Source organism: Triticum aestivum, chromosome 4D (assembly GCF_018294505.1).
Source record: "Triticum aestivum cultivar Chinese Spring chromosome 4D, IWGSC CS RefSeq v2.1, whole genome shotgun sequence".
Taxonomy (NCBI): Eukaryota; Viridiplantae; Streptophyta; class Magnoliopsida; order Poales; family Poaceae; genus Triticum; species Triticum aestivum.
The window spans coordinates 340,171,364-340,185,847 of NC_057805.1; the positions used below are offsets into that span (position 1 = coordinate 340,171,364).

A 14,484-nucleotide genomic window follows, 5' to 3' on the forward strand; every position below is an offset into this window, starting at 1 on the left:
AGATCTTGAAAACAACATTATACATACTTCAACATTGGAGACCTAAAATTTGTTAATTCTGAATCAACACGCTTTTGTAATCTTCTATCTATCAGCACCATAGTTTCAATGGTTTTGCTTTTAGCAACATAAACAATTAGAGACATGCAACAATGGTACCGAGAAATCAAAGATTTAATATGTCAACCAAATCAAGACTTAGTACCAGTCATACAGAATTTAAACAGATCAGCAAATCAGACTTGAGAGTTAAGATCATGTCAAACATTCAGTCATTAAATATTTTCTTTTTCATGTTTTGAGTATCACAATAGGATAATAACCACAATATAATTGCAAGGTAATGCGTGGCTTTCTTTTGCTTCATATGAATTGAAAGTGAAAGGTTTTAGTTCCCATCAAAACCACGTCATTAACAAAATGATGACTTGCAGCAGGCTAAAAATACTGAAACATACGGTAATAGCGTCGTGCAAAGTTCAGTCAGCGCTACAATACCAACCCATGGTATATGCTTGCTTTGCCCACCTTTAGTTTCATTTGGCCCATTTAAATATTTATCCACCTGTAGATTTCCTTGTGTCATCAAATACATTATATAAGCATCTGAAGTTAGTAGATTTCCAACATAAAGAGAGAAGAGACTAAAACGCAAGACAGTAGTGCATTTTATCGCCAATTTGAACATATACAAAGAAGAAAGTGTGGATGCCTAATTAACGCGGCAAGGGATCTAATAGTTTTTCAATGCACAAGTAGCCTAAGCAAGCATAACTCCATAGAAAAAGAATGCAAGCAAAGTTCCACATGTACAAGCCTCAAAAGGAGACTGCTCTTTCACACGGGATTTAAAACTGGCAATAATATAATCTGCTATGTAAAATCCACAGTTTAAATCTGCATACTACGAAGCAAGAAGCAGGCTAGGCCAGAGAAACTTTTCTTTAGCTGCATACTACAGGATCTGTCGATGGCGTCCTCCTCAGCAACAACAAAATTATAGAATCATGTAAACTTTTCTTTAGCTGTATGTAATCATGTAACAGAAAATGTAGAACATATTTATCGAGATAATCAATTTTTCAAGACTTCGAAGACACATATCGAAAATTAATATTATAAATTTAAAGCTATCCAGAAAGTGCAACAACAACCACTTATAAGGTGCAATCCTCAGTTAGAGGACACTTGCACAAATCCTGCATATATGAACACACACAGAGAGAGAGAGAGAGAGAGAGAGAGAGAGAGAGAGAGAGAGAGATCAGGAGTGTACGGGGGAGAAGGATTGAGAGAAGCTCACCTTGATATCAGCCCTGCCTTGATGACGCTTCCCTGCAGATCCATGACGTTGTTGCTCCCTGTCACTATCGTCGGCCTCTCCTCCATCCCGTGAGGTGTCCGTCGCCTGGGTCTCCGGCCTCGCTACTCCACCCCACCGCCGCCCTCTTGGCCCTCACCAGCTCCCCCACCCTCGGGGTCTCGCGCCTCATGGCAGTCAGCGGGGGGGGGGGGGGTCGAAGAGGAAGGCAAGGCCGAGGCGCGCCGTACCAGATCTCGGTCCTCCTTGCCATGTCCAATCTGATCTGTGCCAGAAGCTATAGGGTGGTTGGGCCGCCGCTACCGCGTTTGGGCACCCCTAGCAACGCTCATTGTCATGTCATGCATCGTTATGCATTTGTTTGCATTGTATTCATTGTTTCTTCCCCCTCTTCTCTCCGGTAGACTACGAGACTGACGCCGTTGCTGCCCCGGTCGACTACGGTGTTGACGACCCCTCTTTCTTGCCAGAGCAACCAGGCAAGCCCCCCCCCCCTTGATCACCAGATATCGCCTATTCTTCTCTCTACTGCTTGCATTAGAGTAGTGTAGCATGTTACTGCTTTCCGTTTATCCTATCCTGATGCATAGCCTGGCCTTGCTACTACTGTTGTTACCTTTACCTGCAATCCTAATTGCTTAGTATAGGATGCTAGTATTCCATCATTGGCCCTACATTCTTGTCCGTCTGCCATGCTATACTATCGGGCCGTGATCACTTGGGAGGTGATCACGGGTATATACTATATACTTGATACATGATACATGTGGTGACTAAAGTCGGGTCGGCTCGTAGAGTACCCGCGAGTGATTCACGGATTGGGGGCTGAAAGGACCTTTGTCCCAACGGCCCTTTGGGTGGATCTTTGTGGCGGAGCGACAGGGCAGGTTGAGACCACTTGGGTGAGAGGTGGGCCTGGCCCTGGTCGGCGTTCGCGGTTACTTTAATAACATGCTTAACGAGATCTTGGTATTTGATCTGAGTTGGGTCGTTGACCTTATACGCACTAACCGCCACGTGGGACAAGATATGGGCAATCGGCGTCGTGGTATTAGCCGAAGCTCTTTTTGACGTCAGCGACTGAGCGGCGCGCGCCGGGTTGGACTGGAACGCCTGCTCTTGTATAAGGGAGGCTAGGTCTGCTCACCGGCCGCGTACGCAACGTGCAGGTGTGCAATGGGCGATGGGCCCAGTCCCCTGCGCGCATAGGATTTAGACCGGCGTGCTGACCCCTCTGTTGAGCCTAGGTGGGGCTGCGACGTGTTGATCTCCGAGGCCGGACATGACCCAGGAAAGTGTGCCCGGCCAGAGGGATCGAGCGTGTCGGGTAATGTGGTGCACCCTTGTAGGGAAGTTGATCTATTTGAATAGCCGTGTCCACGATAACAGGCGACCCGGAGTTGTACCTTGACCTTATGACAACTAGAACCGGATACTTAATAAAACACACCCTTCCAAGTGACAGATATAACTCGGTGATCGCTCTCAAACAGGGCGACGAGGGGAGGATCGCCGGGTAGGATTATGCTATGCGATGATACTTGGTGAACTTACCATCTACTCTCTTCTACGTGCTGCAAGATGGAGGCTGCCAAAAGCGTAGTCTTCGACAGGACTAGCTATCCCCCTCTTATTCTGGCATTCTGCAGTTCAGTCCACCGATATTGCCCCTTTACACAGATGCCCATGCATATGTAGTGTACATCCTTGCTTGCGAGTACTTTGGATGAGTACTCACGGTTGCTTTTCTCCCTCTTTTCCTCCTTTCCATTCTACTTAGTTGTCGCAACCATATGCTGGAGCCCAGGAGCCAGACGCCACCGTCGACGACGACCCCTACTACACCGAGGGTGCCTACTACTACGTTCAGGCCACCGACGACCAGGAGTAGTTTAGGAGGATCCCAGGCAGGAGGCCTGCGCCTCTTTCGATCTGTATCCCAGTTTGTGCTAGCCTTCCTAAGGCAAACTTGTTTAACTTATGTCTGTACTCAGATATTGTTGCTTCCGCTGACTCGTCTATGATCGAGCACTTGTATTCGAGCCCTCGAGGCCCCTGGCTTGTATTATGATGCTTGTATGACTTATTTATCTTTAGAGTTGTGTTGTGATATCTTGCCGTGAGTCCCTGGTCTTGATCGTACACGTTTGCGTGTATGATTAGTGTACGATTGAATCGGGGGCGTCACGGGAAATTATATCTCACTTAGTGAGAGTGCTTCTTCTGTCTCGCCTGAATCTTTTACCCCACATTGTAGCTACCGGGCCAGCCCGTTTTTGTCTGGTGTTTTTTACTTTGTTGGGTTCATTCAATCGGGTGAGTTCGCTGGTTCGCTCGCATCACTCAGGTTTTTTGGTTCTTTTTCTTTTTCTTTGTTTCTTCATGGTTTTTTGTTTTCTATTTTCTTTCCTTTTTCATTGAGTTTCTTTCTTTCTTTCTTGATTTTCATTTTTTGTTTTTATTTCTTTCTTTCTCGGTTTTCATTGGTTTTTTTCTTATGTTTCTTTCTTATTTTTGGTCTCTGATTTCTTTCTTGGGTTTCATAGGTTTTCTTTGTTTCTTTCTTGAGGTTTCTCTGTTTCCACTCGTTTGAATTGGTTTATTTGGTTTTTCATTTTCTTAGTTTTGTTTTTGTTTTTATTGGGTTTTCTTCATTTTCTTGTCAGTTTCGTCGGGTTGTTCTTGGTTGAACACATTTTAACTTTTTTCAGTACACGTTGAACATTTTCCAAGTTTGTGAACATTCTTTCAAACCCATATTTTTTAAACCGTGTATTTTATAAATTTGCAAACGTTTCCAAAATCATGTTTATTTTCAAATTCATGAATTGTTTTAAATTGCATGAAAAATTTCAAGTTCATGAACATATTTGAACACGTGAACTTGTTAAAAAATCACAAACTTATTTAAATTTGTGAACTTTTTTAAAATCAATGATTTTTTTCTAATTCATGATCTTTTATAAAACTCAACATTTTCAAATTCATGATCATTTTTCGTATTGGTGAATTTTTTTCTCAAATTTGTGAACATGTTTTTAATTTATACAAAACTTTTCAAATTCTGGAACATTTTTTAATGTATACTATATTTTCTTAATATATCGAAAGTCCATTTTTATCCTGAACCACTAACTACTTTTTATATGACAACCGACGAACAAGACGACCGAGGCACAAAGAACCAGGCGACCAGGCTACCGATGATCGACGACTCAGCGAAGGCAAGCGTTGTTGGGTTGCGGCCTATTCGGTGTCAGTGTAGGCACTAGTACAAGTGACGACCTAAGCATTGATTGGGACCAACTCCTATTGAGCGTCCTCAGCGCCGGTTATAGTGGAAATTATATCTCACTTAGTGAGAGTGCTTCTTCTGTCTCTCCTGAATCTTTCACCATGCACTGTAGCTACTGGGCCAGCCTGTTTTTGTCTGTTTTTTTACTTTGTTGGGTTCATTCAACCGGATGAGTTCGCTGGTTCGCTCGCATCACTCAGGTTTTTTTGGTTATTTTTCTTTTTCCTTTTCTTTGTTTCTTCATGTTTTTTTTGGTTTTTCTATTTTCTTTCCTTTTTCATTGGGTTTCTTGTTTCTTTGTTTCTGGATTTTCATGTTTTTTATTTCTTTCTTTCACGGTTTACATTTGTTTTTTTACTTATGTTTCTTTCTTATTTTTGGTCTCTCATTTCTTTCTTGCTTTTCATTGTTTCTTTCTCGAGGTTTCTCTGTTTCCATTCGCTTTGAATTGGTTTATTTGGTTTTTCATTTTCTTAGTTTTGTTTTTGTTTTTATTGGGTTTTCTTCATTTTCTTGTCAGTTTCCTCGGGTTCTTCTTGGTTGAACACATGTTAACTTTTTTAGTACACATTGAACATTTTCCGTATACATCTGAAACATTATATATGTACACTACGAATTTTTTGTAGTTACATGATTAACATTTTTTGAGAACTTATGTTTTTATGTCTACTTTTTCTGACACACAGTGTGCATATGTGTATCCAATAAATTTTCTAATTCATGTTTAACAATATTCAATTACAAGATTAATACTTTTTAATACAGGGACAACATTTTCTACACACATTTATTTTTTCCAAATGCTTGATTAACATTTTTAGAATAAAAGATTAAACATTTTTTAATACATGGTCAACATTTGTTCTACGCACATTTAACATTTTTTCCAAATGCTTGATTAACATTTTGCAACTACCAAATTAACATTTTTAAATACATGGTCAACATTTTTTTGAATGCTTGATTAATAAATTTCAAATAAAATATTTTTTAATACAACTTCAATGTTTTTTCTATACACATTTAACACTTTTCAAGTGCTTGAATAAAAAAATTCAAATACTTGCTTAACATATTTTTTCAAAAGCTTGATTAACATTTTTAGATATATGATCAAAATATTCACACACATTGTTTTTTATACATTTTAATATTTTTCGAATGCTTGGTTAACATTTTTTTCTATGTTTTATGTAAAGTGTTTTTGTATTATATTTATTAGAATATTTGGAATTATAAACAAAATCAAAATAAGGAAAAAAAACATGAAAATGAACAAAAAACAAGGCTCTGGCCTCCCACGCGCCTGGGATGGCCTATGTCGCTCACGCCTTCACCGAGTCGAGCAAGACATAGGTCGCCCACTGGTTATTGCCTATTGTACAAGCCGACAAACACTCACCTTCCATCCTGGGATTGGGCCATTTCATTTTCCTTCACCTTCAAAAAATGGGTGCGGGCGAGAAATTCGAACACCGACCTCGCAATTCAGTACAACCCTCAATAGCCAATTGGGAAGACTCGCATTCTTTTCCTTAGGCTATTTTTTGTATTACTTTTTTATTTTCTTCTTCTTTTCAATTTTTGAACTTCTTTCTTAAATTCACAAACTTTTTACCGAATTCGTCAATTTTTTTAATTGTACGAATGTTTTGAAAATACAGAAACTCATTTCATTTTTTAAGTATTCAAAATCAATTAACTTTTCTCAATTTTATGATTTTTTTAAATCAATGAACTTTATCTAATTCTTGATTATTTTTCAAGATTTGTGACTTTTTCCCATTTTTCATGAACTTCTAAGAATAGTCATGAACATTTTTCTTAAAAAATAAAGTTTATGAAATTCATGAACTTATTTTCAAATTTCATGAAATTTTCCATTTTTTCAAAATCGATGAACTTTTTTCAAGTTTGTGAACATTTTTAGGAAAAATCAATGAACTTTTTTTCATTTTTGAAGAACTTTTATCAAATGTAAAGAAATTTTTGAAATGCATGAATTTATATTCAAATTTCGTGAAATTTGGCAAATTTCACTACACAAAAAAAAGTCAAATTGCTGAAATTTTGAATTCATGAAAAAAAATCAAATTCATGATAGTTTTTAAAATTCATGAACTTTTTCTCAAATGCACGTTTTTTATATTTTTGTGAACTTTTTCATATTTTTATGACCTTTTCAAGCTCTCCATCTTTTTTCCAAGTTCACGAACTTCTCTCCAATCGATGAACTTTTCAATACTCCAATTCTTTTTTTATTTCACACTTTTTCAACAGTATTATTAAACCAGCCGGTTTTTTGTCAACGTGACCAACAACCAAATAAGCGAAATAAAATGAATGGGCCGAGCGAGACCGGGCGAAGCGAGCAGCTGGAGTGAAATTGGGCCAAAGCCCGCTCGCATCATATAGCTGGCGCTTAAGGTACTTACAAGGGCCTACAGTCCTCCGCGCTAGGTCGGCCCAACCCCATCTGTTTATCTGATTTTGAAAACGCAAAAAAAGGGCGCCCGTCGAGTGAATCGAACCGGTGACCTCCCGCTTCAAAGGGAGGCTACGCTAACCACATGGCGACTTAGGCGGATCTGATAAGGTACAACTTTTTTCATGTTTTTTCTTTGTTTTTTAATTTTCCCTTTTTAATTTTCTGTTTTTCTGTTTTTATAATTTTTTTATTTTTATCCTTCTTCCTTATTTCATGAAAAATATTCAAATTTCTAAAAATAATCAAATCGATGAATTTTTTATTTTTGATAAAAAAATTTGAAAATCGTTGAACTTCTTTCCCAAATTCGATGAACTTTTTTCTTCACATCGATGAACTTTTTCAATTTTCTGTTGATTATTTGTATTTTTTGATGAACTTTTTGAAAATCGATGAAATTTTTCAAAATTGATGATCTTTTTTCAAATTTGTTGATTTTTGTTCAAAATTGTGAAAAAAATTCGAATTTGATGAATTTTTTCGACGAACTCTTTTCAAATTTGTCAACCTTTTGAAGTTTGTGAACTTTTTCCAAAATCCATGAACAATTTTGAATTCACAATTTCTTTATTTTTTTATTTTTTCCATTTCCTTTATTGAAAGTCGACCAATCAACTGTTGAACCGCAACCAGTGCAAAAACGATCGAGCGAGCAAGTGGGGGGTTGGGGCAAACTGGCCAAGATGATCAAGCGATCTGGTCCGGCCCATGATCGTGCCCGCGTGAGTGCCAGGATCGGGAACCGGCGCCAATATCATTGATTAGGGACTCCTGGTTGGGAGCTCTCCTAGGAAAGATCTCCTAATCGGATGTTAAGCGCCCAATAAGCTCTTCGTTCGTGCTCCTATGAAGGGTTATTGGCTCCTATGACGCACATGGCGCAATGCATGGCGGCAGCCCAATAAGCCCTTTGTCCGCGCTCACCCATTCACTCGTCTCTACTCAAACGCTATTTCTTTCGCAGATTTTTTCTATAGCTGGTCATCTTTGTCTAAAAAAACTGCTTATTTTTTGTCAATTTGTTAAAAAAACCACAAATTTGAAGAATATTTGTGGGTTCGAAAAATGTCCATGGATTTGAAAAAATGTTGGCGGATTTGAAAAAATAGCTCATGGATTTGTCAGAAAAACTACTACTAGGGTTTCTTTCCCCTATCCCTTAGCGGCCAAGGCAGACTTCCCCCTCCAAACTTCGCTGGTGAGCTCATTGATTCGCCTCCCCTCCGCATTTCTCTTCAGCGGCCGATGCTGTGGAGGACAATCCCGGCACCTCCGCTCTAGTTAGTAGTTTAGGTTAGGGTTTTTAATCTTCACAAGCAGCGGCGGAGACAGGCCCTAGGCAGCCTGGGGTGTGAAGATGGATTCCTTCGTTTCCTGTAGCTATAGTGCTCGAAGGTGGCCTGGAGCGGCCTGGGGCTTGCCATAATCCTGGAGATGCCGATGCTCACAAGTGCGGCTCTCAGGAGGATGAAGGCGTTTCTTCTTCGAGTTTGTCTTCCGAGCTTCGATCTTCCTTGAGTTTATCCGTTTGGACATACTGGATGGAGTTCCAGTGTAGATTCATGACGTCTCATTCGGACGGTGAAATTAGGGTTTCTCATCGTGGGGTGAGATTTGGTGTCAGGTGATTCAGATCTATTCTTCAACAACGAGGACTACCGCTCCACGGTGTTGGTTATTAGGGGCACATGCACGAAGACTTCATGGTTGTCATAGACAAGGTCAAGCCAGTCCCAACAGGGGAGCGGCAATTGTGGCGTGTCAGCAGCTCATTCTGGCGACGGCAGTGGTCATTCGGTGGTATGAGAATCTATATGTAATTTTTATTATGTTTGAGGTGCCTGCAGTGAACTTTTATGTAGCAATAGAACAGGGAAAATATACGAAAAAGACAGTCCTTTTCAATTTTGATTATCTATATATGGTTCGTTTCTATTTCAAGATATCAATATCTATATATTAGTATTAGTTCTCAATTTCAATTATCTATATATTAGTTCGTTTCTATTTCTAGATATCTATTTCTATATATTAGTACTAGTTTTTTTGACAATTTATATATCTATATTAGTTAGTAGTACTATTAGTTAACTATCTTCTGTGAGTTCTTTCTTCCGTGATGAACTGTCGACACAAGTGATACATTTTTTTCCTGTGGACCAAGGAGAAAGAGGGCTCAGCAGGAAGACGATTGTACCATGAGAGAGAGAAGCACAGAGGTCAACCCGCTTTAAATATGAAACATGGTTTTATTAGCTCATTTTAAAAAACTACTACATGCAGCTACCAAGAAGGGCTATGTAGTACAAGATGTTGACAAGGGGAGCGCGGCTGAATCTGAATTACTTTGTAACTATCGTTCGATCCACCATACAACACTTGGCTGAAGCAAAATTAAGCAAATCAAAAGGCCGAGAGCAGAACTGGATTGAGAGGCTAACTTGGAGCAGAGGGCGCGCCATTCCATACCACCATTGCATTCCGTTCGATTTTCACTGCACCACCCGTAGCAGCAGCAAGATCTGAAGGAAGATGTAGGATACTCCCCCGATGGTGGCGTACCTGAGCTTGCTCTCCCCCTCCAGCTCGGCGAAGTCACCGTCGACGGACTTGCTGAACCCCCCGGCGAGCCATCCCACGTTCTTGTACCCGTCCTCGTGCAGCATCCTCACCGCAATCAGCGACCTTGAATTGATTAACAGCCCAGCCAAAAGCTTTATCCACATCAGTCAACGTGGACAGTACAGGCATGCCACTTAATCATCCGTTTGTCACCGCAGCAAAGTATCTATAGTCTACTACTAATTACCTGAGGCCTTCGCCGCATGCGACGAGCAGCTTGGCGTCCTTCCCGGCGACGGCGGCGGCGACGTCGTCGAGGAAGCGGTCGTTCATCTTGGTGAAGGACTGCCCGGTCCAGAGCCCGATGTAGCCCAGGTGGACCCACTTTTTGAGCAGCGTCACTGGGCCCATGTCGTCGTCGGCCATGAACAGCGGCACGTGCACGGACCCCCGAACGGCGGCGCGGTCGTGCTCCCAGGCCGGCCGGACGTCCAGCAGCTGGAACCCCTCGGAGCCCATGACCTCCGCCGCGTCCCTCGGCCGGACGGCCTTCACCGCGCCCGACCGCACCAGTTCCTCCGCCCCTCCCGCCCACGACGTCGCCTGCGCCCTGACGCGACACCGTGACACGCCTGAGGATGCGGAGGAGAAACAGGCAGCCGCGGTCGCCGCAGCACCCATGGCCATGGATTCCACCTGCTCGTGCTTAGTTTCTTCAGCTCCGTGCTCTGGCGCTTGTCGTCCCCTTGCCCTTGCCAGGGAACCATGAAAGGATACGTTTCCAGGTCTCTTATCCACTATGATTTTCTAGGTTCAATCAGCACCGTCGACACAGCGGGCCTCTTACATTCCTGATCGCACGATCACTCCTAACAGATCAGGCGGTGACGGGAAGCAACTCAAAAGTTTTTTCGCGGTTCTACCAGCTGCCAAAAGTTCTTACATCTGCGACAAATCAACTAATCTACTCCAGCTAGCTATCATATGACACGCATGATATACTACGACACATGTGCAATGCAACACACGCACTCCTAGTCTGCCGGCCAAGAGGTGACTAGACAAACTCGAAGCTCATGAGAAGCTTCACGCTCTTGAACTTCATTCCCTTGTGGTCGAAGAGCGGCACGGTGCGGATCCCTGGCCACAGCTCCGACACAGGCAGAACGGTCTGCCCGCCGAAGTCGTCCTCGTTCACATCATACTCGTGCACCTCCACACGCAGCAGAGCGATCTCCGGCACTGTCAGCGGGAAGGTGAACCCATCTTCCCACATTGGGACCCAGCTATCCTCCACGACTCTAGTCTTCCTCATCACCGAGTCTGATGGAACTCCGGCTATGCCCACCTGCTCGTTGGGTGGCATTCAAATTTCAGTTCTTGCTTTAGTTGGCGTTGGATTATTATTTTTCACTTGTATACATTGCACGCTGATTTCCAATGTTTTTGGCACTTCTTTTCGGATTCTACTTATCATTTTGATGATGAAATACAGTGGTTCTGGCAATACCTTTGCATAAAAATCTGGAGGGGAATATGAATCGAAATGTGTCTGCTTAAAATCCTGCTGCCAACCATCGCCGATGTACACTTTGACCTGAGAACCAGTAGCCACGTGAAACCCGTTTCTGAATTTCAGAAAGGGAAAGGAAACGAAGGAATGCGTTATGCACCTTCAGTGTTTTCTTCACAGGTAAGTCTGCTGTCGGATCGAAAACCTTCCCATCCGGACAAGTTTGCATTAAAAAATCTGGTTTCTTCACATAACCACAGCCTCCATTGGCTTTGTAAAATCCATTCATTAACCAAAGGGCTCTGCCGTATCCCTGCAAAAATAAAATGGCAGGCCTTATATTAGCAACAACTGAAGAGCACATGGATAACGAACATAGCACAACCAGTAGCAGAGATAAATTGTCAACCAAAAAAAAACATGCACCATAACGCAACTAATCAAGGTAATTCACATCCTGTAACTGGAGATCTTTAAACAGTAGGTATCCAAACACAATATAATACAGTATCTTGCTAAAATCACAACTGCACCTGCATATTGAATGCTACCATTTGAGCACCATGCACCCAGCCAAGAAATGGGTTGTAGTTGGATGAATTGAAGCGGGTCCCCTTTGGGTATATTCTCAGTAGATTTCTTTGTGTAAAGCTGCTTGTAACAAACAGGATGAACACTTCAGTAAGACAAAGAGAAGTGGATCCTAACATTTTTGATTCACAGAAAAGGAAATGATATGACTGTGTCCCTACATAGTTTCCTGGGCAATTCAATAAATTTACTAAGCGAACCTCACTATCTTCGGACCATGACCTGCCGCCACTTTTGCAAGTTCTTGCTCGCTCAAACTGAGGCGCCTAACTTTTTCCGGGTCACTCTTCAAGGCGTCAACAAGAGAACCCTTTGGCTTTCCTGCTTTAATAGTAATAAGGTGTTTATACTCCAGTGGTGCACTCTTGCGCACTTTCTGTTCATCATCTTCATCTACACCTCTTTCGTGGCATGACATATCGTCCTGATGGTGATTAGTAAATCTCGACATAAAGATGATGTAGGAAAAAAAAAGATAGAAACGTTTTGCTTAACTTTGAACCAATTACCTTGTTGGCATCTTGCAACTCATCCTGAATATCGGGGACTTCTATACCCCATGCTGATTCTTCATTTTCTCCTTTGCTAAACTTTGGCTCAATGTCTCTATCTTTCATAGTACCACCCTTTGCTTCAAGGTACTCCTTTGGGGGCTTTGTTGAGAGGATTACACGCCCCCTTAGTGCTTCCGGTGAAGGAAATTCTTGAAGATGTTTTGATTCAGGATAGTACAGGATATCTCCAAATACTTCAAGGACCATCTAAATAGAATTCAGAACTACATTCGAGAGAATCATCCGGACGAGATATAAATCATATAAAGAAAATACAGTACCTTGGCTACTTTTGCCTGAAGATCAGATGTAAGGTGGTCTTCTAATGTTATAATAACAGGGTAGGGAGATGCGACAAAGGCATATTTTTTTATGGATTTCAAACATTTCAAAAGTGACACTGGGGCAGTAAGTGTCCTACAAAGAGTCAAATAATTAGAATGAAGTCATAGCATATGGAATGCACTTTGTATTTGTAGTACAGTTATCTTGCAACAAATAAATGTTGTAGAAAGTCTCTTGAAGGAAGGATTTGTCATATGTACCTTCCATGGAGAATATCTATGTCATCTTTAGAAGAATTTGGCCACATGTCTAATTCAATTACACGAACACCTATTTGCAGTGCCTTGATTATGGGAACATCACTACAGTCACTGCTAAGTTGATTGCCAGTAAGATATGAGTTGTGTCCGGTGTATATGAAGTAGTGGGACAAAGGTGCATTCATGTCATGATGAACCTGGGAACCATGAGATTTACAGTCAACGGACATCTCAAACCACATAGCACACTCTAAGTTACATCAAAATTTAAACTTGTCATGCTAGCCACAGCAGATAGTTGCCACCAAAAACTAAATAAATAAAGCAGATAATGGCCAACAGAACATTCAGATACAGCCAGTCATTAGAGCTTTGTAGAGATTTAGTTATACTTTATACTAAAGTGTATGAGTAATTCCATATATCAACCATCAGCTTGCTGAGCATGATGCATCATTACACTACATTCGAACACTTAGGCAAGGCAATGCCTAATGCCTTCACATCCCATAGAGTTTTTATGTCTTGTTTTGTAGCAGTTATGATAAATAACTTAATGCAGCATCTAAGTATTTGGCACGAGTGTGGCTGCCACATCCAACTACAAAAGAGCAATCTGCATGACGGTTCGACAAATACCAAGACATAGTCACATGATCCTGTGATAGCGACAATGGCTGGTAATATCCAAGTAACATGTTCACCACGAAGCAGTTTGCCAAGCACAAATCCCCTTCTAAACTGTGATGATCAGTAAGGCCGTAAATGCCACTAATTCACCATGTCGTGTAACCTGCGCAGGAATGCTGATTGCTACCTTTGACTGACGGATGGGCGGGTTGAGGTCCTCGGAGAAGAGGAAGTTGTGGAAGTCATCAACGGTGAGGGCCGGCCTTCCGAAACGCGGGGTGCGGCTGCGGCCCTGGAGGACCCGGTCCACGATCCGCTCCGCCACGTCCATTCCGCCGTCACCGTCGAGCTCCCCGGTGGCGGCTAGGTAGCGGCGGAGCTCGTCGACGCCCATGTACGGCGTGCCGCCGGAGAAGCGGGAGAAGAGCGTGCGCACATCCTCCGGCGTGGTCGCGTCGGGCAGCGCGAACCTGCGCGTGAAGAAGATGCAGCACTTGTACGTCCCCATCTCCGCCGCCTCAGCCTCGGCGCCCGCTCCCCCTTGATCGCCCGGTTTTCTCTCCTCGTTAGGTCCCCGGGGGAGGAGACGTGTGGGGGTGGGAGGCGCCTCAGGAGAAATTTCCCTCTCCATTTTGGGATTTCTCGCTCCCGCATTGCGAGTTTTTAGGGCGATTCGAAGGTTGGGGCGGTGTGAGGGAGAGGACGGGAGACGCGGAGACGAGTTTGTAACTTCTAGGAGGAGGAGCGGTTGAGTCTCGCCATTCATTTCGAGGCAAGAGCACTGGAGACCCAGAAACTTGCGTTGGATGTGATGGTTTAATTCATAAACTTGCAAAAAGTGATTAACTAGTCCATAAACTTGCAAACTATGTGATGGTTTAGTCCACAGCCAATTAGAGACGGACAATTGACGCCCAGCTCGCTGCTTCGTGGCACACCTGGTGGGGCCGACGTTTTTGTGAAGAACCCCTCAACGTTTCAG

At 42.4% G+C, this 14,484-nt stretch overlaps 2 protein-coding genes across 2 annotated transcripts; both read right to left on the bottom strand.

The window, feature by feature from the left end:
* Positions 1–9,318: 9,318 nt before the first annotated feature.
* On the bottom strand, positions 9,319–10,512 carry LOC123097787 (rhodanese-like domain-containing protein 10). The gene is made up of 2 exons (XM_044519615.1): positions 9,917–10,512; positions 9,319–9,792 (listed from the first exon to the last, which is right to left on the bottom strand). The coding sequence occupies exons 1-2, from the start codon at positions 10,354–10,356 to the stop codon at positions 9,600–9,602; spliced, it is 633 nt and encodes a 210-aa protein (XP_044375550.1). The 5' UTR covers positions 10,357–10,512; the 3' UTR covers positions 9,319–9,599.
* A 211-nt stretch (positions 10,513–10,723) lies between these two features.
* On the bottom strand, positions 10,724–14,198 carry LOC123097786 (phosphoinositide phospholipase C 2). Its single transcript, XM_044519614.1, has 9 exons — positions 13,690–14,198; positions 12,873–13,069; positions 12,609–12,744; positions 12,283–12,534; positions 11,974–12,197; positions 11,716–11,833; positions 11,343–11,495; positions 11,180–11,266; positions 10,724–11,017 (listed from the first exon to the last, which is right to left on the bottom strand). Exons 1-9 carry the CDS (start codon positions 14,131–14,133, stop codon positions 10,727–10,729), a joined length of 1,902 nt encoding a protein of 633 aa, XP_044375549.1. The 5' UTR covers positions 14,134–14,198; the 3' UTR covers positions 10,724–10,726.
* Positions 14,199–14,484: the final 286 nt, after the last annotated feature.

Bases quoted from the DNA above. Each gene is read 5' to 3' on its own strand.
- LOC123097787 (XM_044519615.1), bottom strand. From the start codon at position 10,356: ATGGCCATGGGTGCTGCGGCGACCGCGGCTGCCTGTTTCTCCTCCGCA. The intron at 9,793-9,916 runs GTAATTAGTAGT...AATCAATTCAAG, and splicing joins GCATGCGGCGAAGGCCTCAG to GTCGCTGATTGCGGTGAGGA.
- LOC123097786 (XM_044519614.1), bottom strand. From the start codon at position 14,133: ATGGAGAGGGAAATTTCTCCTGAGGCGCCTCCCACCCCCACACGTCTC. The intron at 12,198-12,282 runs GTAATTGGTTCA...AATCACCATCAG, and splicing joins AGTTGCAAGATGCCAACAAG to GACGATATGTCATGCCACGA. The intron at 11,834-11,973 runs GTTCGCTTAGTA...TGTTACAAGCAG, and splicing joins CATGGTCCGAAGATAGTGAG to CTTTACACAAAGAAATCTAC.